General features: G+C 38.7%; 1 protein-coding gene across 6 annotated transcripts in view; it reads right to left on the reverse strand.

Moving 5' to 3' along the window:
- Positions 1–9,044: 9,044 nt before the first annotated feature.
- Positions 9,045–25,912, reverse strand: part of IFT25 (intraflagellar transport 25) — a 33,888-nt gene continuing 17,020 nt past the window's right edge. For 4 of the 6 annotated variants that reach the window (XM_024739343.1, XM_024739344.1, XM_024739346.1 and 1 more), the window contains exons 3-6: positions 15,228–15,334; positions 13,557–13,625; positions 11,326–11,369; positions 9,047–9,247 (exon numbers count right to left, since the gene is read on the reverse strand). In XM_024739343.1, coding sequence (XP_024595111.1) covers positions 9,134–9,247; positions 11,326–11,369; positions 13,557–13,625; positions 15,228–15,334 — 334 coding nt within the window. In that variant the 3' untranslated portion in view covers positions 9,047–9,133. Of the gene's footprint in view, positions 9,248–11,325; positions 11,370–13,556; positions 13,626–15,227; positions 15,335–25,912 lie in introns of all 6 variants that reach the window. The other 2 variants (XM_024739342.1, XM_024739341.1) reach the window with 1 other exon arrangement.

Here is a 25,912-nt window from a genome sequence, read left to right on the forward strand (position 1 = left end):
TGGTCCCTTGCCTCCAAGTTGGAGAGCATACCTCTCTGGTGTCATTCATGCTCCAAAGCTCCCTGTGGCATCAGGCTGAGGCCAGACTTCAGCTGAAGCCATCTTTGATTAACTTTCTCCCCTGACCTATTCTGCTTCCAGAGAGCACTCCCTCAGTAAATCACTCTTACAACCATTCCTCTCTAAAGCTCTGTTTCTAGAGACCCTGACCTAAAGCAATCCTCTTCGGGATCTTTTCTGATTGCTCTTTTTTAATAGGGCTTGTTATTTGCTGAAACATAATATAGAAAGAGGAACTGTAAGCTAGGGCAATCTGCAACTTTGATTTAGATTGGTTGTCTTGAATACTCTCGTTATTTCCTTTGCAATGGGGCTCATAGAGCCAAGGTGAGCTGCCTTCTCACCACCGGATCTGGACTTAATTGTGCCCTCCCCCCACCCCCATTCATATGTTAAAGCCCTAAGCCCCAGTGTGACTTTATTTGGAGGTAGGACTCATTCAAGGTTAAATGAGTTCATGGGGTGGGGGGGAGGCTGATACTATAGGATTAGTCATTATAAGAAGAGACACCAGAGGGACTTCCCTGGTGGTCCAGTAGTTGAGAATCCACCTTCCAGTGCAGGGGATGCAGGTTTGATTCCTGGTCTGGGAACTAAGATCCCACATGCCGCAACCACTGAGAACGTGGGTCACAACTGGAGAACCCACATGCTGCAACCCACATGCTACAGAGCCCACATCCTCTGGAGCCCGGGCACCACAACTACAGAGCCCACGTGCTCTGGAGCCTGCACGTCACAACTAGAGAGGCTGTGCACTGCAACTACTGAGCCTGCGCCACAGCAGGAGAGAAGCCCACATGCCACAATGAAAGATCCCACGTGCCACAACTGAGACTTGATGCAGCCAAAAATAAAATAAACATTAAAAATGATACCAGAAAGTGCTCTCTTTCCCTCTCTCTCCCTCCCTCCCTCTGCATTTGCTCCAAGAAGAGGTCATATGAGCACACAGCAAGATAGTGGTCATCTACAAGCCAGGAAGAGACATCTCACGAGAAATCCACCATGCTGACACCCCGATCTTAGACTTTCAGCCTCCAGAACTGTGAGAAAATAAAGGTGTGTTAAGCTGCTCAGTCTATGGTATTTTTTACGGCAGCCCGAGCTATCTAAGACGCCTTCCTTCACCATGCGGTACCTCCAGCAGCCTCCGCTGGTGTATCTTGCCTGGCTCCTCCTTCAGCTCCACCTCCTCCGCCATTTTGAATGATTAACCTGAGCCCTGTGGGGACATTCTCCATCCTGAAGCTGCCTACAGACCAAGATCGCTTCAGTCTAATCAAAGGATTGTTGGATAAATCTTTCAGAACTGTGATACGTTTAAGAAAGTGTCTAGCTCTGGGAGAGCATGTCAAGTCTCATCTTCCTCCTTCACTGAATCCTGATTTCACAGTACTTAGTGAGTATGCTTCCCAGTTAGAGGTTGTACCTACTTCCTTGAAGAGAAAATTTTTTCTTCCTCTTTATAATCTTTTTTGTTTTGAATGACTTTTGAGGAAGAGTGGAGTAAAAATCCCTTTACTCTACCATCTTTAACCAGAAGTAACCATTCTATATTTATGTATGATTTATATCCCATTATAAAGTATGATATATGATATCTGTACATATCATACTTACTAATGTATGGATGCAGAGTCATTTCCAGATTCCCATTTTATAAACAGCATTGCTAGACACCTTTGTCCATTTGTCACTTATCTGATTATTTTATTAGAATAGATTCCTAGAAATGGAATTTCTGTGTCAAAGACTATACACATGTTTAAAACTTTGATGCATTCTGCCACACATTAGATTTTAGAAGGCCTGTTACCAGGGTCAAGCTACAAATGGCTGTTGGAACATCACCTAGAAGGGGAAGATCCCAAAAGATGCCTCACACAGAGAGGCATTCCTGAGATATAACTCACAGCACAGTGCTTTTTTAAAAAGTCTGTATAAGTAAGTGATAGACACAATTTTCGCCTGTATAATATTTCTTTGCCCTGCTTGAGTACATGGTTAAAAAGTTATTAGATTTTTACTTTTTTATCCAATCCTTTAAATAAATACTGATTGGTTGTATAACTTTATGCAAGGCATTGTGACAGGCACTGGCCCACAGTAAGTGATCCAAACATGTATATATTATTAGTTAGCTTTATTAAAAATTCCTCAAGGATTTTAAAGTATAAAGAGATATAGACATGCAAATAAATGAACAATGTTCATTTAGTCGACAAATATTTATTGAAAATCTGCTATGTGCCAGGCACTTTTCTACGTCCTGAGGATACAGTCATGATCAAAAGCAACAAAACTCCCTGCCCTGTGGAACTTACATTCTAGTGAAGCAGAGAGACAATAAACATGATATACAGGATAAGTAAGACAAAATAGATAGTGATGAGCAGGGCTGTCCCTAAAAGGGTATGGAAGCCAAGGGCAATTCATTCAGTTGAGCCCCTGACCCAAGATATTCACGCTTGAAAGGAGGCTGCACTGCCCTCTTTCATAGTATGCTTGGGATATCATTAAAGGAAAAAGAATCTAAGTTGAATTTTAGAAGTAGTGAGAAAAGAGGAATAAGGTACAAGAACGCTTGAAGCACAGGACACAGGCTGGCTACCTCAGCTGCCTAAACCCATGGGCATGGGGGCAGGGTTGGGGGTGGGAGTCTGGTGGTGAGGGTAGGGAGGCTCCGTAATTTGAGAGGAAGGCCTCACTGAGAAGAAGATTTTGAGTAAGGATCTGAAATAAATGAGGAAGCTAGCTGTATAGATACCTAAGGAAAGAGCTTTCCAGGCAGAGGAAACAGCAAACTCAAAGGTCTGAATCAGGAGTTCCCTGGTGGTCCAGTGGTAAAGAATCCGCCTTCCAAAGCAGGGGAAGCAGGTTCGATCCCTGGTCAGGGAAATAAGATCCCACATGCTGTGGGGCAACTAAGCCCGTGCATCACAACTACTGAGCTCAGGCGCCTCAGCCAGAGAGCCCCACGCCTCAAACTACAGAGCCCACTAGCTCTGGAGCCCGTGCGCCACAACTAGAGAGAGAAAACCCACATGCCACAACTAGAGAGAAGCCCGCGCGCCGCAACAATGATCCCGCATGCCGCAACTAAGACCCGACGCAGCCAAAAAAATAAATTAAAAAAAACCCCACAAAGGTCTGAATCGCAGTCAGGATTTGGTGGGCAGGTGGAGACAAGGCCAAATGAGGGGGATAGAAGCAAGCCAACTGGGGACAAATGAGACTTTAAAAAGATGATGGGTTCAGCAGTGAAAAACAAAAGGTAAAGCCACATATTATTGTATCTATTGCTTGAGACTTAGAGTGGTTTTATCAAGTGAAAATGAGTTTTTAAAGCCTAGGAAAATGAAGGTGAAAAGATGCTGTTTTCAAATATCATAATGTGGTATTACAAGCACTGCACTGAGAACTTCTCTGCCTTCACAGAAGAGAGAGAGAAAAAGACTTAAAGATAATTTACTAGGCTTGTGCCAAAGAGATCAATCAGATAACCTCTGGAAATCCCTTCCAGCAATCTGTAAGCCTAACACAGTCTAACACAGTATTTCTTTTTTTTGTTGTTATTTATTTTTTTTAACATCTTTATTGTAGTATAATTGCTTTACAATGGTGTGTTCGTTTCTGCTTTATAACAAAGTGAATCAGCTATACACACACACACACATATATATACATAAAATCCCCATATCTCCTCCCTTTTGGGTCTCCCTCCCACCCTCCCTATCTCACCCCTCTAGGTGGTCACAGAGCACTGAGCTGATCTCCCTGTGCTATGCGGCTGCTTCCCACTAGCTATTTTACATTTGGTAGTGTATATAAGTCCATGCCACTCTCTCACTTCGTCCCAGCTTACCCGTCCCCCTCCCCACGTCGTCAAGTCCATTCTCTATGTCTGCATCTTTATTCCTGTCCTAACCCTAGGTTCTTCATAACTTTTTTTTTTTTTAAGATTCCATATGTATGTGTTAGCATACGGTATTTGTTTTTCTCTTTCTGACTTCACTTACTTCACTCTGTATGACAGACTCCAGGCCCATCCACCTCACTACAAATCACTCAGTTTTGTTTCTTTTTATGGCTGACTAATATTCCATTGTATATATGTGCCACATCTTCTTTATCCATTCATCTGTCGATGGACACTTAGATTGCTTCCATGTCCTAGCTATTGTAAATAGAGCTGCAATGAACATTGTGGTACATGACTCTTTCTGAATTATGGTTTTCTCAGGGTATATGCCCAGTAGTGGGATTGCTGGGTCATATGGTAGTTCTATGTTTACTGTTCTCCATAGTGGCTGTATCAATTTACATTCCCACCAACAGTACAAGAGGGTTCCCTTTTCTCCACACCCTCTCCAGCATTTATTGTTTGTAGATTTTTTGATATGGCCATTCTGACTGGTGTGAGGTGATGCTTCATTGTAGTTTTGATCTGCATTTCTCTAATGATTAGTGATGTTGAGCATTCTTTCATGTGTTTGTTGGCAATCTTCTTTGGAGAAATGTCTATTTAGGTCTTTCACCCATTTTTGGATTGGGTTGTTTGTTTTTTTGATATTGAGCTGCATGAGCTTCTTGTTTATTTTGGAGACTAATCCTTTGTCAATTTTTTCATTTGCAAGTATTTTCTCCCATTCTGAGGGTTGTCTTTTCGTCTTATGTTTTCCTTTGCTGTGCAAAAGCTTTTAAGTTTCATTAGGTCCCATTTATTTTTGTTTTTATTTCCATTTCTCCAGGAGGTGGGTCAAAATGGATCTTGCTGTGATTTATGTCAGAGTGTTCTGCCTATGTTTTCCTCTAAGAGTTTTATAGTGTCTGGCCTTACATTTAGGTCTTTAATCCATTTTGAGTTTATTTTTGCGTATGGTGTTCGAGAGTGCTCTAATTTCATTCTTTTACCTGTAGCTGTCCAGTTTTCCCAGCACCACTTATTGAAGAGGCTGTCTTTTCTCCACTGTATATTCTTGCCTCCTTTATCAAAGATAAGGTGACCATATGTGCATGGATTTATCTCTGGGCTTTCTATCCTGTTTCATTAATCTATATTTCTGTTTTTGAGCCAGTACCATACTGTCTTGATTACTGTAGCTTTGTAGTATAGTCTGAAGTCCGGAGCCTGATTCCTCCAGCACCGTTTTTCTTTCTCAAGATTGCTTTGGCTATTCGGGGTCTTTTGTGTTTCCATACAAATTAACACAGTGTTTCTTAAACAAAGAATTACTGACATTCCAGTTTAGGAAGCTGGCGAAAGGAAAATCCTCAGTGTTTGATTTTATTGAACATGAACACAATTGCTCTAAGTCACCTTCCTTTTCAAAAACCTTAAATGGCTCCAGTGTTATGGGAAAATATCTGAAAGCATTAAAGGCTCTTTCTGATCTGGCTGCAATGTCTGGTTTTAGTCTTTTCCTTTGCCCTAGTCAGACGTATGCATTCATCACTCCCTAAATACGTTTTATAAGAGTACTCACCTTCATATCTTTGATGGCACCAACGTTACTCTTGAAGTAGCTTTTCTACTCTCCTCCATTTATTTAAAACGTACGTTTCTGAGAGTAAGTAAATTTGTGCAACAAATCTTGTTAAGCAAATTATCAGAAAGTATCAAAAGCCTTAAAACTGTTCCTAACTTTGTCTAATTCCCTTCTGGGAATCTCTTCTAAAAAATTCATCAGAGGGACTTCCCTGGTGGTTCAGTGGTTAAGGCTCTGTGCTTCCATTGCAGGGGGCATGGGTTCGATCCCTGGTTGGGGAACTAAGATCCCACATGCCGCAGCATGGCCAAAAAAAAAAAAAAAAAATCATCTGAGGGGTAGGCAAAGATTTATGCACAGAGATATCCTCTGTAGCATTATTTATTGTTATTTGTCTATTATGAAGAATTTCAAGCATACATTAAAGTAGAAAGACTAGTACAATGAAGCCCCATATATCCATAACCTGGGTCCAACAATTTATTGTTATATTTGCCTCAACGAACAATTTTTCCTTTAAAAAAATATGTTCAAGTATTTTAAAGCAAATCCCAAATACCATGTTATTTTACCCTACATACTTCTAAATGCATCTCTGAAAAATATGGGCCTTTTCTTAGATAAGCTTAATGCCAGTATCACACCTAGCAAAATGAACAATAAAACCCAGTCCATAAGCAGATTTCCCCAATTATCTTTAAAATGTCTTTTTTTCGGTTGGTTTGCTCAAATCAGCATCCAAATAAAATCCACACATAGCATGTGCTTTTTGGGGCTCTTACATCTCTCTGAATCTAGAGTGGATCCCCTTCCTTAATTAATTAGCATTTTTCATGCCACTGACTTGTTGAAGAAACCAGGTCACTTGTCCTGTAGGATAAGCCATATTCTAGATTTGTCTGTATATCAGCCAGGATAGGCCAGGTTATGCTGGGGTAACAAGCAGCTCCAAAGTATCAGTGACTTGGGAATTCCCCAGTGGTCCAGTGATTAGGACTCTGCACTCCCACTGCAGGGGGCCCAGGTTTGATCCCTGGTTGGGGAACTAAGATCCCGCACATGGCCAAAACACACACACACACACACAACAAACAAAAAAAACAATGAAGTTTTATTTCTCCTCTATGTGTACCTCAGATTGACTGGGACCTCTGCTACCTGTTATCATCAGTCTCACTCCCAGACCTAGAATGATGAAGTAGTTACTGTGGAGAATAAAATTTCTGGTCATTGTGGGAGAGAGAAAAGAGCTTTGAAGGGTCTCTTGAAGGCAATTAAATGCTCAGCCTGGAATTCAACTACCCTTCATCTCATTGGCCAGAAGTGGTCTCATGGCCCTACCCAAAGAAGGCCAGGAAGTATATCTTACCATGGGCAGAGAAGGCACAGATCTGGGCATTTCACTGAGCTGCATTAATGGCTACAAGTCTATTTGCTTCCTTGTGGTGTCATTTTACTTGTTCCTCTCTCTCTTGAACTTCCTGAAAGTGAAAGATAACTCTAGAACTTGATTTGATTCAGGCTTAGTAATTTTGGCACGAGCACTTCATAGGTTGGTCTATATGCTTCACATTGCATCATATCAGGAGGCACCATGTTTAATTGTAGTAGATTCTAGCAGTAGTGGCTACCACTTCCTCCCCACTCCCAATTTAGTCACACCTCCTTATATCCATTCCCTTGGGTAGACCCCTCTTGTTCTGACTGTGGGCTTGGCCATATAACATGATTTGGGAAACAGGACAATAGCAAATATGATACAAGCAGAGACTCAAAGCGTTGGCACTTTGTGGCTGCCCCTCTTTTGCTACTTTTTTAGAATGCTGAGACTGGTAAGAAAGTATCATGTGATAACAAGAAAGCTGGCAAATCCAAAATTTGTAGGGTTGGTCAGTGACCCAGGGAAGAGCTGATGTTGCAATACAAGTCTGAAGGCCCATCTGCTGGCAGAATTCTTTCTTGCCCAGGGGAGGTCAGTCTTTGTTCTACTAAGGTCTTCAACTGATGGATAAGGCTCACCCACATTATGGAGGGCAGTCTGCTTTACTCAATGTCCACCAATGTTACTGTCATCTAAAAGATACCTACACAGAAACATCCAGAATAATGTCTGAACAAATATCTGGGCACTGTGACCCAGTCAATATGATACATAAAATTAACTATCACATATATATTTCACTAAGACTGTGTTGTGGCTTGAACTGCGTCTCCCAAAAGATATGATGAAATCTTAACCCCTGGTACCTGTGAATGCAACCTTACTTGGAAACAGGATCATTGCAGATGTAATTAGTTAAGATGAGATAATACTGGAGTAGGGTGCACCTTTAATTCAATATGACAGTGTCCTTATAAGAAGAGGAGAAGGCACAGAATATGCATTGAGGGAAGATGATGTGGAGAAACACAGAAAGAATGCCATATGACGATGGAGGCAGAAACTGGGGCTATGGTGCCACAAGTCACGGAATGCCAAGGACTGCCAGAAACACCAGAAGCTAAAAGAAAGGCATGGAACACATTCTCCCTCAGAACTCTGATAGGAACAAACCCTGCCAATACCTTGATTTCCAACTTCTAGCCTCCAGAACTGAGAAAATAGATTTCTATTGTTGTAAGCTACCAAGTTTGTGGTACTTTATTACAGCAGCTATAAGAAACTAACATACCCGCGCACCGCGATTAAGAGTGGCCCCCACTTGCCGCAACTAGAGAACACCCTCGCACAGAAACGAGGACCCAACACAGCCAAAAATAAATTAAAAAAAAAAAAAGAGAGAGACTAACATAGACTGCATAGATAAAATACTATATTCTAATGCCATTTTTTTCCCCTGTGGGTTTATCAATTGTAACAGAGTTAGGTTCATGCATTTCTATTGTTTTCAACATTTTGGAATTGCTCTTTAACTTTTGGCTATATTATTTATGTTTTCAAATTCAAGTTGTATAATAAGATATATTCAGAGAAGTCTTATATCCCCACCCGAATCTGTCCTATCCTGTTCATTTCCTTCCCAAAATATAAAGAAAATCAAATAATATCAATAATGGTTGTCTCTGGGAAGTAAGATTATATGTTTCCTAACTCTTCTCTGAGGTCTTGAAATCAAAATAAAATAAAATAAAGACAAAATGATTTGTCCTACAGGGCCCAGTTCAAGTTCCATGACCTCAAAGAAACCATCCCATAAATACTTTCTCTTTTTTGAACTCGTACATTGTTTATTTTCCATATTGCTCCCTTAGCCCTTTGCATCAATCAATCAATAAATTTAAAAAATGAATGCACTGATATCTGAAGGGTACTATGTTAGATACTGTGGGGACACAATGTATTATCAGTTGTTTTCATGTATAGTCACATCCTTGATTAAGTTGTATACCGAAGCAAAAGCTTTCTTATGACCTACACGGTGGCCGTCACTGCTGTCTGATGAACCAAATTCCTACAAAATGTTGAGGAGAAAATAAATAAAAACTGAAACAGATTGATACAAATACCTTTAATAATAACAACTTCATGTTTAAATAAATATATTGTTAAAAAATAGTGCAAAAGTATTTTGTTATAACTATTAAGAAAGATTTGAGACTGCTATTCCCTCTGCAGAAACACTATGCACAGATGCAAAATGATCAAAGGCTGATACAATAATGAATCTCAAGTAAGTGGCGTGGCCATCACGTACCTGTAGGGGAAAAATCAATATAGATGATTTAGAATTCTAGTTAACTGTTAAACAAGCAGTTAGCAGAAGAAAGTGTTTGATGCAAGAATAATATTCTAAATATATAATGATTTATAAGATATAATGTTCAGAAGAGAAGCCAGCCACACGTAACAGTACAGTTATTCTGATATGTAGCAGCCAAATATCAGCCTTGGTTTGAGGAAGAATAGCAGGTGGAGTTAAAAATTGCACTGTACAATTCTGCTTAAAATTTTCAAGTAATTTATTTTATTTATTTATTTTTGGCTGCATTGGGTCTTTGTTGCTGCGCATGGGCTTTCTCTAGTTGCGGCGAGTGGGGGCTACTCTTTGTTGCGGTGTGCAGGCTTCTCATTGCTGTGGCTTCTCTTATTGTGGAACACGGGCTCTAGGCACACGGGCTTCAGTAGTTGTGGCACAAGGGCTCAGTAGTTGTGGCTCACAGGCTCTAGAGTGCAGGCTCAATAATTGTGGCACACGGGCTTAGCTGCTCCGTGGCATGTGGGATCTTCCTGGACCAGGGCTCGAACCTGTGTCCCCTGCACTGGCAGGTGGATCTTAACCACTGTGCCACCAGGGAAGCCCTGATTAATTTTTTTAAGTGTTTTTCTGAAGTATTTTTCATAATAAGAGATTTCATTTGTTGGATGATGCCTCAGAATACACTACCCTGAATATTACTATACTTTTACATTTATATAAAAATGTAAAAAAAGTCTCCAAAAAGCAATTTGGCAGTATATATAAGAAGCTATAAATATGTCTATACCCATGGACCCAGTAATTCCATTCCTTGAAATTTAATTTTAGAAAATAATTAAAAAGGTGAACATTGTGGTAGCAGGAACAGGCATAAGATGTCCCCTGTAGTATTAGTTATAATGACAGAGAGAGGAAAAAGGAAATCAGTTAACATCTATCTGCATACATTTAATTTTAAAATTATAAAGCTTTTGATACATTATTAAATTTTTAAAAGATACAAATTTTTTCATACATACTATTATAACTATGTAATGCATTTGGTTAACAACTAGAAGAAAATAAGTATAGTAAAAGCTGTTGTGAGACGGTACTAAACTTTGGGTGATTTACAGTCTTCCATTCCCCCTTACTTTTCTCCAAATGCTCTATGATGCTGCAACCCTCCCTGATCCACAGTGAGTCCTGAAACAAAATACTCAGCAAAGGCTTACTAGCCATAACCCATTAATAAAGATGGAGAAAAACAGGAAGATAAAATTCAGTCTAATTAATCATTTTTCTGGTCCCCACTGGCCTCCCCAGTCATTGGGCACACTTAGGTGGTAGAGAAGATAATTAACAGGATTCAAAAACTCCTAGAGAATCATTTGAAACACCGATTTCATAGCAGCTGCCAGTAAATTGTGAAGAAGGAAACCTAATGGACAAGGTACCTCTTTAACCCTTATTTAGAGACACCTTAGTTAAATAAACACTACTACCTAAAAAACACATATTCACAGTTGTTTGGCTTTTTGTGTTTGTCTAAAACCAGGGCCTGACAAACTAGCAGGAACAGAGAAACTCCTGATGAGGCAGCAGCTTCCTCATCAACGGGCATTCATTCCACTTGAAAAGCAAAGCCCAATGGAATGTTGTTGGAAACTGCTGGTTCTCTTTTCACCTCATCTCTCTTTGGCTTATTTGTTGCTGATCCTATGCTCCAGTTCCCTTATCTGAATCTCCCTTGTCCTTTCATACTTAAATTAACATCCGATTTTGGCATCTCAACCTTTTTTGATTCCTATTCTATAAGGCCCACAGAATCAAATGAAAGGAAAGCAAGTACATACTACAAAATAAATGAATAAACAAAACAAAAACAAGTGAATTCTGTTCTATCCTTGCCGTCATATTATTATTATGCTGTCATATATTATTGAGAATAACCGTCTCTATTGGTTGATGAGACACAGAACCTATAATATTATGAGGGTATTTATTAACTTTATGACTATGGAGATAGGTGTAAAATTTAAATATGCTGTGCTGGCTAAAGATAATGTTTATCTCTTCAAAGTATATTTACTTACCATAATTTCTTCATTTTGAAGCTGCCCCTCTGTATGTACCAGATCTAAAACACAAATTCAACAGAATTGGGGTAGGGCTCAAAATGCATGAGGACATATTGAAATTTATATTCAGCAACACATGATATCTGGTAAACTATAGTCAGACCAGATTTACCAGTGTTTTGGGGTTAAAATTCAATATAAAAATAGAGATATTTGATATAAAAGGTATGAAAGATAAACTATGAGCTATAAAATATCTCTAGTGAGTATAAATAAAAGTAAATGTAAATTACAGTAAAGGAATATAAAGTGAAGAATTGATAAAATGTGAAAGTCCTTTTTAAGGATCAAGTTACTAAGAGTAATTGCAGGCCTGAAAGGAGCCATCTTACCATTCTCATGGGTACAGACTAGGGCTCAATTTCTCACAATGAATTTTCACTATGATGCTGAGTTATGCCACCCATGAATTGATCTTTTCTGGTGTCCAGCTTTAGAAAACCTTTAATTGTGTAATTTTAGGACAGATTATCTTATTTGGTCATGAGTTAATCACATCAAACATTCTTTTGGAAACATGAAATATTTAATTGATACAATAATGTCGACATTATTTAGAAATTAATTTTGTTTGTATCAAAATAGTGTACATAATTTTAAAAGGCATGTAGTACAAAAAGGGAAGTTTCTGGGAAGTAAGATTATGTATGACTTTCTGTTTCCTAACCTTTCTCTGAAGTAATGAAAAATAGTAATTCCCTGCTTGACCCCTTTTCCTCCAGTTCTGCTCCCTAAAGGCAAATGTTTTCAACACTTTAAGCTGTTTTTCCTGGAATTATGTTTTATACTCCTTTTCTTGATTTATCAATTTTTTACTGACTTTATATTATGGTAGGTAAAATTTATGTCTCTTGGACCAATATCCTCTTCCTCCTCCTCCTGCAAATTTTCCCTCCTGCCATCCTCTCAATTTTGAAATCAATACTTGATGGTTATACTATTATCTATATAAACATTATTTACTGCTGAAATAATAAATTGTGACACATTTTCTTTCTTAGACAACTCCTCCTCTACTAGAAGTTAATAATAACCTCTTCTTTCATTTGCTTCATTTTTTTAAATTATGAAAAATTGGAAAATCTCAAACATACATAAAAGACAGGATATAACTCCTATATATACCCATAATCTTGAATTTGCAATTACTAAAATTTCACCATACTTGATTTATCTAATTTTTTTTGCTAAAGTATTTTAAAGAAAGTCTAAGACATAAGTACATTTCACCTTTAAATATTTGGTTATCTATCTCTAAATAAGAATATTTTCTTATATAACTACAATGCCATTATCATATTACAATAAAAAATGCTTTAATATCCAGTCCATATTCAAATTTCCCCATTGTCCCCCTAACAGTCTTTTTATAGTTGGTTTATTCAAATCAGAATTAAGTCTCTTTTAATCTTGAACTGCTTTCTCTCCCACACACATTTTTTTCCCACACCACTGACTTACTGAAGAGAGCAGGTCAGTTATCCTGTAAATGTCCCTCATTTTCTCATATTGCCTCCTCGTGGTTTCATTTAATTTGTTCTCTATCCCCTTTTCCTATAGATTGGAATTCGAGCTAAAGGCTTGATTATATTGAGGTTTTAAGGCCTTCATCATATGTCTGGTGATTTTTGGCTTCTGTTACTCATGAATAGATCATTTGAAAAATGTGCATGAGCCAGACTCGTTGACTACTGGACTTTGATAGGGTGACCAGGAATGACCTAGCCTGTGTCAGTATCCATAGATCTTCTGGGACCATTCAGTTTCTCCAAAGATGAATCCTCCAATCTCCTGGCTGGGGCTATATTCCTGGTTGCTGAGCAGAGCACAGGAAGGAGGCTGGAGTTCCCACCACTCAATATGTACACTTCCACTTAAATCCCTTGTTTTCTACTCCATGTCTCATTCACTCTCTTTACTATGCCTCGTCTCCTTGAGTCCTGAGCCTCAACATTCAATGTTCCTAGTCACCTCTTGGGGATGGTTTGTGGGAGGAAAGACTGGTCACTAGCTTTATAGGGGAGAAGGTACCTAGGGTCCTTTTTAATATACATATATATGTGTGTGTCACAAGTATCATTCAAGTCATCTTTTTTCACCAAAATGCAGCCCAGTTGGAAATACAGAGTAAAGGACAATTCTCTACTTCTTCATGATCAGAACAATGTTGGTGAAACAGTACATACCTCTTTCAATCCACTGCTCAAAATCAACTGGCTCTTTAGAAGTGCTCTTTTCAATCCTCAAGGTCCGTACTGACATTGTAAATAAACAAAATAAAGTGTTAATATCTATCTAATTCTATGTTGCTGTCCCTGTATTCCCTTTTTCCTTTGTCTGAGACCGTCAGGCATTGGTGGGACTGCACAAAGTACTGGGATCAGGAACAACATGTTCTGAAAATCACTCACTTCCTCCGTTTTTCCGTAAGTCCCTACAGTAAAATGCAGACTGTGTAACTGTAATCTTACAAGTGTTTGCAAGCATACAACACAAAGCTAGTAGGGTCTTTCTGCATTTGGAATTATCTAGATTTTTGGGTTTTTGTACACTGGTAAATAATACCATTAGTGGTCTTGATCATAAAACTTTATGGAGAAACTACGAGTCAGACATATTCATTGCCTCTTCAATCTTAGGAGAAAGCTATTATTAACTTACTTTACTGATGAGGAAACAGGCTTAAAGAAATCAGGCAACTTAGAGAAGCCAGGTGAAGTGTTCAATGATATAGAGCTAGTAAGTACTAGAACTGGAATTCAGACTTTAGGTCTGACTCCAGAGCCTTCGCAATTAATGACAGAAGAGAAAATGCAGTCATCTTCCTTCTGCACTGTTTTTTTTCCTTTACCCCTAAATCAGTTCCCTTCACCCCAAATCCATTCTTCCCCTTCTGTGTTCTGTGCCCTGTGGGGAGGACCCCTGGGGACTGCATCACCTGGACTCACTTGCCCACTGCCTACTGGTTGGATTTGGCCAACTGGAGGCACTGGAAGGAAACTGAAGAGCAGTGGGGAAGTGACATCAGGTTGTATTTTCTCTGCGCCCTTCCCATTTCAGTGCCGTGTCTGACAGTTGTTATGTCCGTTCATGGTTACGGCTCCTGTTGGGCAGGCTCTTATGCATGGGCTCCAGCACTCACTGGGCTCCAGCAATACTATTTCCGTCCCTTGGCCCAGGGGAGGTAATGGCTTACTGCTGTAGCCACTTTCTGGGTGTCTCACCATCCCTAGTTGTTCCCTTAACCCAGGCCATAATTCTGTAAGTAGTCCCATCAATAATGTCTCTTCATCTGAGTCATCTGGGGTGTATCCTGTTTCCTGCCATGATTTTGTCTGACATACTTTATCCTTAAATAAACATAAGACAGGATTAGGATGATGTTCCAGTGGGAGATAGTCTTCCTGAATCACTCGGAAAATGCCATTATTAATAAAAGAATCAAAATTATCAAATGCAAATAATCAGGGTTATCAGATTTTCAGTAAGAATTTGACAGAGAACCCCTAGCCAAAAGAATCTGGAATAAAGATGTCAAGAAACCTAGTGTTCTGGCAAGCTGGCTTCTTATATTCATAACACGGTCTTTTGCCAAAGGCTTTCACGTAGTAAATTGCATGGAAATTATTATGTGCTTTGGAAGGGTTTCAAATTTGCAGTTTCAGAGAGGCTAACTGTGCTCAAGGCAGTTAACCCATACTCCCCACCCATCAACCCCACCAAGAAAACTGGATTCCATGCGGTAAAAAAAAAATCAGTGTTTTGCCAAAAGTTTACATATGTGCCTTCTGCCTATGGAAAAACTGAAAGATGATGAAAATTAATGAAATGAAGTGAAATGAAAATATCATGCTTACCAAAGTAACTCTGGATTAAAAGCCTTTCAATCCTTACATGTTTGTGAAAACAAATAATGAACTCTTGGGGAAACATTCCTGTGGTGGTCCAAAATGTTTCTGGATTTCTATTGTTAATTTTAAAGAAAAAGAGAAAAAAAACAGCCAAATGTTTAGAAATGTTTAATCACAAAATTCTAGTGAATAACTATTTAAAAAAATAAACGACCACCGGATTCTTGCAACCCCTTTCTTTCTTTCTTTCTTTTTTTTAAAATATTTATTTATTTATTTGGCTGCACCGGGTCTTAGTTGTGGCACATGGGATCTTTACTTGTGGCATGCGGGATCTAGTTCCCTGACCAGGGATCGAACCTGGGCCTCCTGCGTTGGGAGCACAGTCTTAACCACTGGACCACCAGGGAAGTCCCACAACCCCTTTCTAACTGTTCATTCTGCCTCTAATCTCTCCCCAACTTTAATAATTCTTTACTATTACCAGATACATTTTTTAAAAAATGGAATTGATGTCACTCTTGCCTAAAAGCAGTGACCCCTTACTGCCTATGAATCTAAACTCCTTAGTATGGCATTTTATGACCCTGTACAATCTGGTCCCATCATTAAGTATATCGTCCCCCATCGTGATATCATCTCCCATTATCGTAGTCACGTTGGACCAATTAAAATTCTGCAAACACGTCATGTAGGCTCATGCCTCTGTGCCTTAGTTCATGAGGTTCTCTTGACCTAAAAAGCCCTTCTTCCTGTGCAAAAGTTTATTCACTTTTTGGTCACATCTCTCCAACCCCAACAAATCACAGTAACTTTCTCCCTCCTTTGCACTCACCTCACACACAGCATCCATTTTTACATTAGCACTTTTCTCTTGTGTTTTTATTGCTCCAGCTACACCCTCTGTAAGTCCAACCACTTTCTCTTAGTCACCTTTATATCCCCAGCAACTATCACAATGGCTGACCCACAGCAGATACACAACAGATGTTTGTTGAAAAAAATTAAAACATGCACTCAATGTTGGTCATATACTATGTAAAATTACATATATACCTAGACACACACACACATATATAGTATTGACTACAGAAATAATCACTTCTATTTTAATTATATAAGGTTTTTCTTTCTCTTTTGGAGGTAAAATTTACCTACAGTGGAATTTCTCTTAAGTGCAATTCAAAGTTTTGATAAATGTATATGCTTATGTAACCAATATCGCAAGGTAACCAATACCCTAATCAAGATAAAGAACGTTTCCATCACTCTAGAAACTTCCCTTCTCTTCCCTCCAAACAACCTCCCTTATGCAACCACTGCTCTGATTCCTATCACCACAGACTATGCTATAGTTTGTTTATTCATTATTTGTTTGATATTTTTGTTGAATATTTGAATGGCTTCCAATTTTTTACTGTTATGAGTAAAACTTCTATAAACATTCTTGTACAGGTGTTTTTGTGGATGTTTTCATTTTTCTTGGATAATTACTAGGAGTGAAATTGCTGAGTCATAAGGTAAAGGTATGTTTAATTTTATAAGATGATGTCAGACTTCCAAAGTGGTTGTGCCATTTTCCATTCCTAACAGAAATGTGACGGAGTTCTAGTTGCTCCACATCCTTGACAACATTTGCTGTTGTCAGGCTTTTTAGCCATTCTAGTGGATGTGAAACGATATCTGACTATGTTATTAATTTGCATTTCCCTGATGACAAATTATTCTAAGCCCTTTTTCATGTGTTTTTGGCCATTCATATATTTTCTTTCGTGAAGTGTCTGTTAAGTATTTTCTCATTTTTAAAAAAGCTCTTTTGGACTTCCCTGGTGGCGCAGTGGTTAAGAATCTGCCTGCCAATGCAGGGGACATGGGTTCAAGCCCTTGCCCAGAAAGATCCCACATGCGACACAGCAACTAAGCCCATGTGCCACAACTGCTGAGCCTGTGCTCTAGAGCCCACGAACCACAATTACTGAGCCCGTGCGCCACAACTACTGAAGCCCATGCACCTAGAGCCCATGCTCCACAACAAGAGAACCCACCGCATGGAGAAGCCCGTGCACTGCATCGAAGAGTAACCCCCGCTCGCCACAACTAGAGAAAGCCCGCACAGCAATGAAGATGCAACACAGCCAAAAATAAATAATAAATTTATTTTTAAAAACTTTTTTTTTTTTTTGTGGTACGCGGGCCTCTCACTGTTGTGGCCTCTCCTGTTGCGGAGCACAGGCTCCGGACGCGCAGGCTCAGCGGCCATGGCTCACGGACCCAGCCGCTCCGCGGCATGTGGGATCCTCCCGGACCGGGGCACACACCCACGTCCCCCGCATTGGCTGGTGGACTCTCAACCACTGCGCCACCAGGGAAGCCCTTAATTAGTTTTATTTTTGGTGAAGTCCAGTTTTATTACTCTTTTCTTTTATGCTTAGTAATTTTTGTGCCTGCCTTCCTTCCTTCCTCCCTCCCTCTCTTTATTTTTGGCTGCATTGGGTCTTCATTGCTGTGCGTGGTCTTCCTCTAGATGCGGTGAGTGGGGGCTACTCTCTTCGTTGCAGTGCGCGGGCTTCTCACTGCGGTGGCTTCTCTTATTGCCAATCATGGGCTCTAGGTGTGCAGGCTTCAGTAGTTGTGGCTCGCGGGCTCTAGAGTGCAGGCTCAGCAGTTGTGGTGCACGGGCTTAGTTGCTCCATGGCGTGTGGGATCTTCCCGGACCAGGGCTCAAACCCATGTCCCCTGCATTGGCAGGAGGATTCTTAACCACTGCACCATCAGGGAAGCCCTGTGTTTTTATTAAGAAACCTTTGCCTACTTCATTGTCACAAAAGTACTTTCTTGTATTTTCTTTTAGAAACTTAATTATTTTAGCTTTGAATTGAGTTCTATTATCCATATTGAATTAATTTTTGTGTTTAGTATGAGGCAGGGGTTGAGGGTTTTTTTTAATCCACATGTTTATTCAGTCATTCCAGCACCACGTTGAAAAGACTTTCCTTGGACTTCCCTGGTGGCGCAGTGGTTAAGAATCTGACTGCCAATGCAGGGGCCACGGGTTTGATCCCTGGTCCAGGAAGATCCCACATGCCGCGGAGCAACTAAGCCCAACTACTGAGCCTGCGCACCACAACTATTAAAGTCCGTGCGCCCTAGAGTCCACATGCCATAACTACTGAGCCTGTGTGCTGCAACTACTGAAGCCCGTGCACCTAAAGTCCGTGCTCCGCAAGAGAAGCCACCACAATGCGAAGACAGTGTACCACAATGAAGAGTAGCCCCTGCTCACCACGGCTAGAGAAAGCCTGCACACAGCAATGGAGACCCAATGCTGCCAAAAAAAAAAAGAAAGACTTTCCTTTTCCTATTGAATCACCTAAGTGTCTTTTCCTAAAATTAATGAACTGTCTATGGGTGTATGTACTTCTGCCCCTCCATTTTATTCCATTGACCTGTTTCTGTATCCTTAGCCTTTTGTCAAAAAGTAATTGACTTTATATCTGTGGGTCTATTTCTGGGATCTCTAGTCTGTTCCACTGATCTATATAGATCTATCTTTACAAAAATGCCATGTTGTTTTGATTACTGTGTATTTATTTTAAATCTTGAAATCAGATAATTTAAGATTTCTTCTTTTCAAAATTAGTCTGACAAGATTAGTTTGCATTTCTATACACATTTCAGAATCAACTTGTTAATTTCTATGTAAAAGTCTATCGAGATTTACTGAATCTATAGGTCATTTAAGGGAGAAACAGCCACTGTAACAATATTGAGTTTTCCAATCATGAATGTAGTATACCTTTTCGTTTACTTAGTTCTTTCATTTCTCTCAGCAACGTTTTATAGTTTTGAGTGTAAAGGTCTTGCATGTCTTATTAAATTTATTTTTAACTATTTCACATCTTAAATGCTAATGTAATTGGAATTTTTAAAAAATTCATTTTCTAAATGCTTCCTACTAGTATATAGTAATACAATTGATTTTTGTGTATTGACCTCGCTAAATTTACTTATTAGCTCTAGCAGTTTTTTGCAGATTCCTTAGGGTTATGTAGATTCACATAATCTGCGAACAAAGGCAATATTTTTTTAGTGGCCAATAGCTCTTGCTTTACACACACACACACACACACACACACACACCTGGAGAAACTGAAACTCAAATAAATATTATGAATAGTTCAAAAGGCTACTTGGTTACAAGATATGTAAAGAGGACTCATTCTAAAGCTTATTTTTCCTTGTTGCCATCTGGAAGGGGAAGGCTCTTTGGGGAAATACCACAAGGGTGCATTTTGATCATTATCCTCATTATGTCTAATAATTTTCTTTAAAAAATTTTTTTTTAATTTTATATAATTTTAAAGGTTACTTTGCATTTACAGTTATTACAAAATATTGGCTATATTCCCCATGTTGTACAATACATCCTTGAGCCTATCTTACACCCAATAGTTTCCCCCTCTCCTCTCCCCACTGGTAAACACTAGTTTGTTCCCTAGATCTGTAAGTCTGCTTCATTTCTTGTTATATTCATTAGTTTGTTGTGTCTTTTAGATTCCACACGTAAGTGATATCATACTATACTGAACAAAGATAATTTTGCTCTCTTTCCAATCTTTATGACTTCTATGTCTTTTCTTGCCTTATTGCATTGTTTAAGACCTCCAGGACAATACTGAATAGAAATGGTGAGAACAAACATCCTTGATTTGTTTCCAATACTGGAGGGGAAGCATTTTTTTTTAACCGAACAGTTGATTTACAATATTATATTAGTTTCAGGTGTACAGCACAGTGATTCACTATTTTTATAGATTATACTCCATTTAAGGTTATTACAAAATAATGGTTATATTTCCCTGTGTTGTACAACAGGGGTCCCCAACCCCTGGACCACGGACCAGTACTGGTCTGCAGCTTTTTAGGAACCAGGCTGCCCAGCGGGAGGTGAGCAGTGGTCAAGTACGTGGAGCTTCACCTGCCACTCCCCATTGCTTGTGTTACTGCCTGAACCACCCCACCCCCACCCCCTGGTCCATGGAAAAATTGTCTTTCACAAAACTGGTCCCTAGTGCCAAAAAGGCTGTGGACTGCTGCTGTACAATATATCTTTGTTGCTTATCTATTTTGTATGTAGTAGTTTGTATCTCTTAATCTCATACCCCTATCTTGCCCCTCCCCATTTCCCTCTCCCCACTGATATCCATGAGTTTGTTTTCTATATCTGTGAGTCTGTTTCTGTTTTGTTATATATACTCATTTGTTCTATTGGGAAAGCATTTATTATTTCATCATTAAGCTGAAAATTTTTAGTAGATACCTTTATCAAACTGAGAAAATTCCCTTCTCTTTTTAATTTTTTGAGAGTTGTTATCATGAATGGATGCTGAATTTTGTCAAATGATTTTTTGGAATGATCATATGATTTTTTTTCTCCCTTGTTCTGGCAATATGGTAAATTACACTCAATCTGTATTCCTGTGATAATGTGGTAAATATGCCAATCTTGCATTCTTATGATAAACTCCATTAGCTGAATTCAATTTATAAGGTTTTTTGGGTCTATGTTTACAAAGGATACTGTTCTTTAATTGTCCTTTCTTGTAAAGTCTTTGTCAGGCTTTGGTATCAGGGTTATGCTGTTCTCATAAAACAATCTGGGAAATGTTTCTCCTCTATTTTTGAAAGGGTTTCTAAAAGACTGGTACTATTTTTTCTCTAAATATTTTACATAATTTCTATAATTGATATAAACTATTCAAATTATTAAATTTCTTCTTGTGTCATTTTTATAGGTTGAGTTTTTCAAGGCATCTGTCCATTTCATCTAAGTTTTCAAACTGATTAGCCTAAATCTGTTCTTGATACTGACTTACTATTGTTTTAGAATCTATAGTGATATTGCTTCTTTCATTTCTGGTACTAGTAACTTGCATTTTCTCTTTTTATTTTAGTCAGTCTTGCTAGAGGTTTATAACTTTTATAAACCTTTTCACAGTCAACTTTTGGCTTTGATAATTTTTTCTGTCTGTCTATTTTCTATTTCATTGATTTCTGCTCTTACCTTTGTTATTTATTGTCCTCTACTTTCTTTTGGTAAAATTTGTTCTTTGTTATCTAGCTTCCTAAGGGAGACATTTAATTATTGTTTTTTGTTTTTGTTTTGTCTGCGGTACACGGGTCTCTCACTGTTGTGGCCTCTCCCATTGTAGAGCACAGGCTCTGAACGTGCAGGCTCAGCGGCCATGGCTCACGGGCCCAGCCGCTCCGCAGCGTGTGGGATCCTCCCGGACATTTCATTGCTGCATGTGGGATTCCTCTAGTTGCAGCGAGTAGGATCTACTCTTCATTGTGGTGCGTGGGCTTCTCACTGCAGTGGCTTCTCTTGTTGCTCCGCGTCAGCTCTAGGCGCGTGGGCTTCAGCAGTTGCAGCACGTGGGCTCAGTACTTGTGGCAACAGTCTCTAGGGCACACAGGCTTCAGTAGTTGCGGTGTGTGGGCTCAGCAGTGGTGGCACGGGGGCTCAGTAGCTCTGCAGCATGTGGGACCTTCCTGACCAGGGATTGAACCCATGTCCCCTGTGTTGGCAGGTGGATTCTTAACCACTGTGCCACCAGGGAAGTCAGAATATTTATTTATTTATTTGGCTGTGCCAGGTCTTTGTTGTGGCATGCAGGATCCTTAGTTGTGGCATGCGGGATCTTTTAGTTGTGGCATGCAGAATCTTTAGTTGTGGCATGTGGAATCTTTAGTTGTGGCATGCGGGATCTTTAGCTGCGGCATGCGGGATCTTAGTTGTGGCACGTGGGATCTTTAGTTGTGGCATGTGAACACTCAGTTGCAGCATGTGGGATCTAGTTCCCTGACGAGGGATAAAACCCGGGCCCCCTGAACTGGGAGCGTGGAGTCTTAGCTACTGGACTACCAGGGAAGTTCCCATCTGTCAGTTTTTGCTTTATGTATTTTTAATAACGATTATGAGGTCAACATACATTTAGATTATTTCTTCTTGAGGAATTGATATTTTGACATTATAAAATGTCCCCTTTATATCTGGAAATACTCCTTATATTTTACTTTGTCTGATATGACTATAGCCACAGCCACCTTCTCATGCTTACTATTGATAGGGTGCATCTTTTTCATCCTTCTTTTTTCAAACTATTCATGACTTTATATTTAAAGTACATCTCTTGCAGACACCATATACTTGGGTCTTTCATTTTTACCCAGTATAACCCTCTCTGCCATTTAATTGAAGTGTTTAGAATACTGGCATTTAATATAATTATTGATATGGTTGGGTTTAAGTCTTGCTATTCATTTTTATTTGTCTCTCCCATCTATTTTTTCTTGTACCATTTCTCCTTTCCTACCTACTTTAAAAAATATATATTTATTTATTTATTTATTTTGGCTGCACCGGCTCTTAGTTGCAGCACGTGGGCTTATAGTTGAAGCATGCAGACTTCTTAGGTGCGGCATGCAGAATTCTTTGTTGCAGCATGTGAACTCTTAGTTGCAGCACACATGCAGGATCTAGTTCCCCAACCAGGGATCAAACCCAGGCCCCCTGTATTGCGAGTGTGGGGTCTTACCCACTGGACCACCAGGGAATTCCCTCCTTTCCTATCTACTTTTGAGTGAATCAACAAAAGTTTTAATGTTGCTTAATTCCTTTATTAGTTATTTAACTATAACTCTTATTTTTAGTGGCTGCTCTCAAAGTTATCAAACCTCATGACAGTCAATTTGCACTGAACTCCACTTTTGTGCCATTGTTTTAATATATTTTATACACACATATATAATAAATCCCACAATACAAAATGTTTTTTCCCATTAAGTGGTTAGCTGTCTTTCAAAATTATTAAAAGAGGGCTTCTCTGGTGGTGCAGTGGTTGAGAGTCCGCCTGCTGATGCAGGGATTGCGGGTTCATGCCCCGGTATGGGAGGATCCCACGTGCCGCGGCGCGGCTGGGCCCGTGAGCCGTGGCCGTTGGGCCTGCGCGTCCGGAGCCTGTGCTCCGCGATGGGAGAGGCTGCAGCGGTGAGAGGCCCGCGTACCGCAAAAAATTTTTTAAAAATTATTAAAAGAAAAGATAGTCTTTTATATTTACTGAAATATTTACCATTTCCAATGCACTTACTTTCTTCCTGAATGTTTGAATTTCTATCTAGTATTTTATCATTTTAACCTGCAGAACTTTCTTTAGCATTTCCTGTGATGCAAGTCTGTTTGTGGTAAGTGAAAAGTCTTTCTTATATCCTATATTTTTTAGTGATATTTTAACTAGACACAGAATTCTGGGTTGACAGGTTTGTTTCTCTTTTCTCTCCAGCATTTTAAAGATATGATTCCATTGTCACCTGAATTCCATTGCTTGTGATGCAAAGTTGGCTGTCACTGGTACCACTGTACCCCTGTATGTAATGTATTTTTTTGCTCCAGTTGTTCAAAAATTTTTTTCTCTATCTTTGTTTTTCAGCAGTTTGGCTATGATATGGTCTGTTATTCATCCTGCTTGGGGTTTGCTGAGTTCCTTGGATCTGTGAGTTGGTATTCTTTAATAAAACTGGGGAAAATTCAGCCAAAAAGTAGAAACAATTCCGATATCCATCAGCTGATGAATGGGTAAATAAAATTTGCCATATACATACAATGGAATTATTTGGCAATAAAAATGAATGGAGCACTGATACATACTACAACATGGATGAGCCTTGAAAACATGTAAGGGAAGGAAGGCAGTCCAAAGACAACATATGTATTATTCTATTGATATGAATGTCTGGATAAGCAAATCTGTAGGGACAGAAAGTAGATCTGTGGTTGCCTAGGGCTCATGGGGATAGGGGATGACAATGAAAGTGTGTGAGGTTTCTTTTTGGGGTGCTGAAATGGATTGTGCAAATGGCTGCATAACTCTGAATATGCTAGAAGCCACTGAATTGTATATCTTAAATGGTTGAATTTTATGGTATGAGAATAATATGTCAATAAAGGTGTTACAAAAAAGAAAAGAACAGAATCCAGGTCTCTAACTCACAATTCTTGATTTTTTTATACTATGCTTACTATTTCACAATTTCTTTTTATTTATATTTATATGGTTTAAAATTTTATTTATTTAAATAAATTAAACAATTTTTACTTGCCCTGTGTTTTTTCTTGGGTGCTTTTAATGAACATGATCAAAGTAATAACATAAAGATATATAGAGATGCACTTGGATTTTAAAATAACTGAATTCCTATAATTAAGTAAAATGAAGTCATCAAAATAGTAGTTTCCTTTAAAACAAGGCCTTATAGCCATTGACTGTTCAACATCTATCATCTTATGTGATAATAAAAAAAGTCACGTAATTTTTTCACAACTCTGAGGTAGTCAGGGAAGGTGGTATTATCCCCACTTTTCAGACCAGGAAACTGAGGCTCAAAGAATAACACATATATTCTTAGCCCAAAGTAACACACATAGTTCACTTACCCAGGAATTTTAACTGTAAATCTCTCATTCTTTTACATTATGCCAAAGGAACCAATTCTCTCTCTCTTCTACTTTTTCTAACTCATTTTTTTTGTGTAAAATTTTTCTCCTTTTTCATTGACATGTTAAATACCAGGGGTCAAAAGTAGAGTCAAGAGGAAGTAGAAATATAATCACTTTTTAAAACTCTGTTTCTGAGGAAATTGAGAATTGGGAGCACTATCCATTAGGGGCTAATTTATAGCACTGTTTTCTCCAAATAATTCTATTGTTATTTCCATTTAGATAAATCAACTTATGAGCAAAGAATAAATTTTACTATCTACTATATAAAATCTAATTGTTTGGAATGCATATGAATTAAAAGTCTCTGATGTGCTCTGTTCAGTTTATCGGGTCAGTAACTACTTTACTCCATATAGTTTTCTGTATTAAGGGTCTTTGTCTAATCTAAAAAATATTATGTACTTATTCATTAGTATGGACTGATAAAGTCTGAAGTATTATGTTACATATAACAGCCAATTTTAATGATCTATAAACATATTCCCTTGAAAGAAAGGTCACCAAAAGGGTGTAAGGTAAATTGATCTTGCCTTGAAAATTTGATTTATCTCCAATCACAGACAAGGAGTATTTTTGGAAAGATCTCTATTTCTGGCAAATGATTTAAGGTACATCTCTATAGGTCTGTGATCCTCATAGCAGTTCCCACATTTATATCTCTACTCTAAGGCAGAGTGAGATAAATAACTATTACCTGAATTTCAGGAAATAAAAAACTAAGAAGGATTAAGAGGCACATATATTAAGTTTTTTATTCAAACCTTAAGTTTTAGAAACTGGGAGTTAGAAGACATGAGTGTTAGTTTTGATTCTGACACTTGCTTATCTGTATGATTTTGAGTAAGTCATTTTACCTCTAATCATTCTTTTCATCATCTTTATAATGAGGGTGAAAATACTTTTTTTTTGGCCTCTTACTCCCCAAGCTTACTTTGAGGGTCACATGACATAACATCTATAAAACTATAAAGCCCTATGCAAATATATATTAACAGATGCATATATGTAAGTATGTATGTATGTATATGTGTACATGTTGAGTGTATGTATGACTAATCTTTGATGGTCTAATTCACAAGCTATTCCACAAATATTTTAAGACACTGTGGAGTCAAAGATGAAGTCATAGTCT

This window comes from Neophocaena asiaeorientalis, unplaced genomic scaffold, assembly GCF_003031525.2.
Source record: "Neophocaena asiaeorientalis asiaeorientalis breed wild unplaced genomic scaffold, Neophocaena_asiaeorientalis_V1.1 scaffold138, whole genome shotgun sequence".
NCBI lineage: Eukaryota > Metazoa > Chordata > Mammalia > Artiodactyla > Phocoenidae > Neophocaena > Neophocaena asiaeorientalis.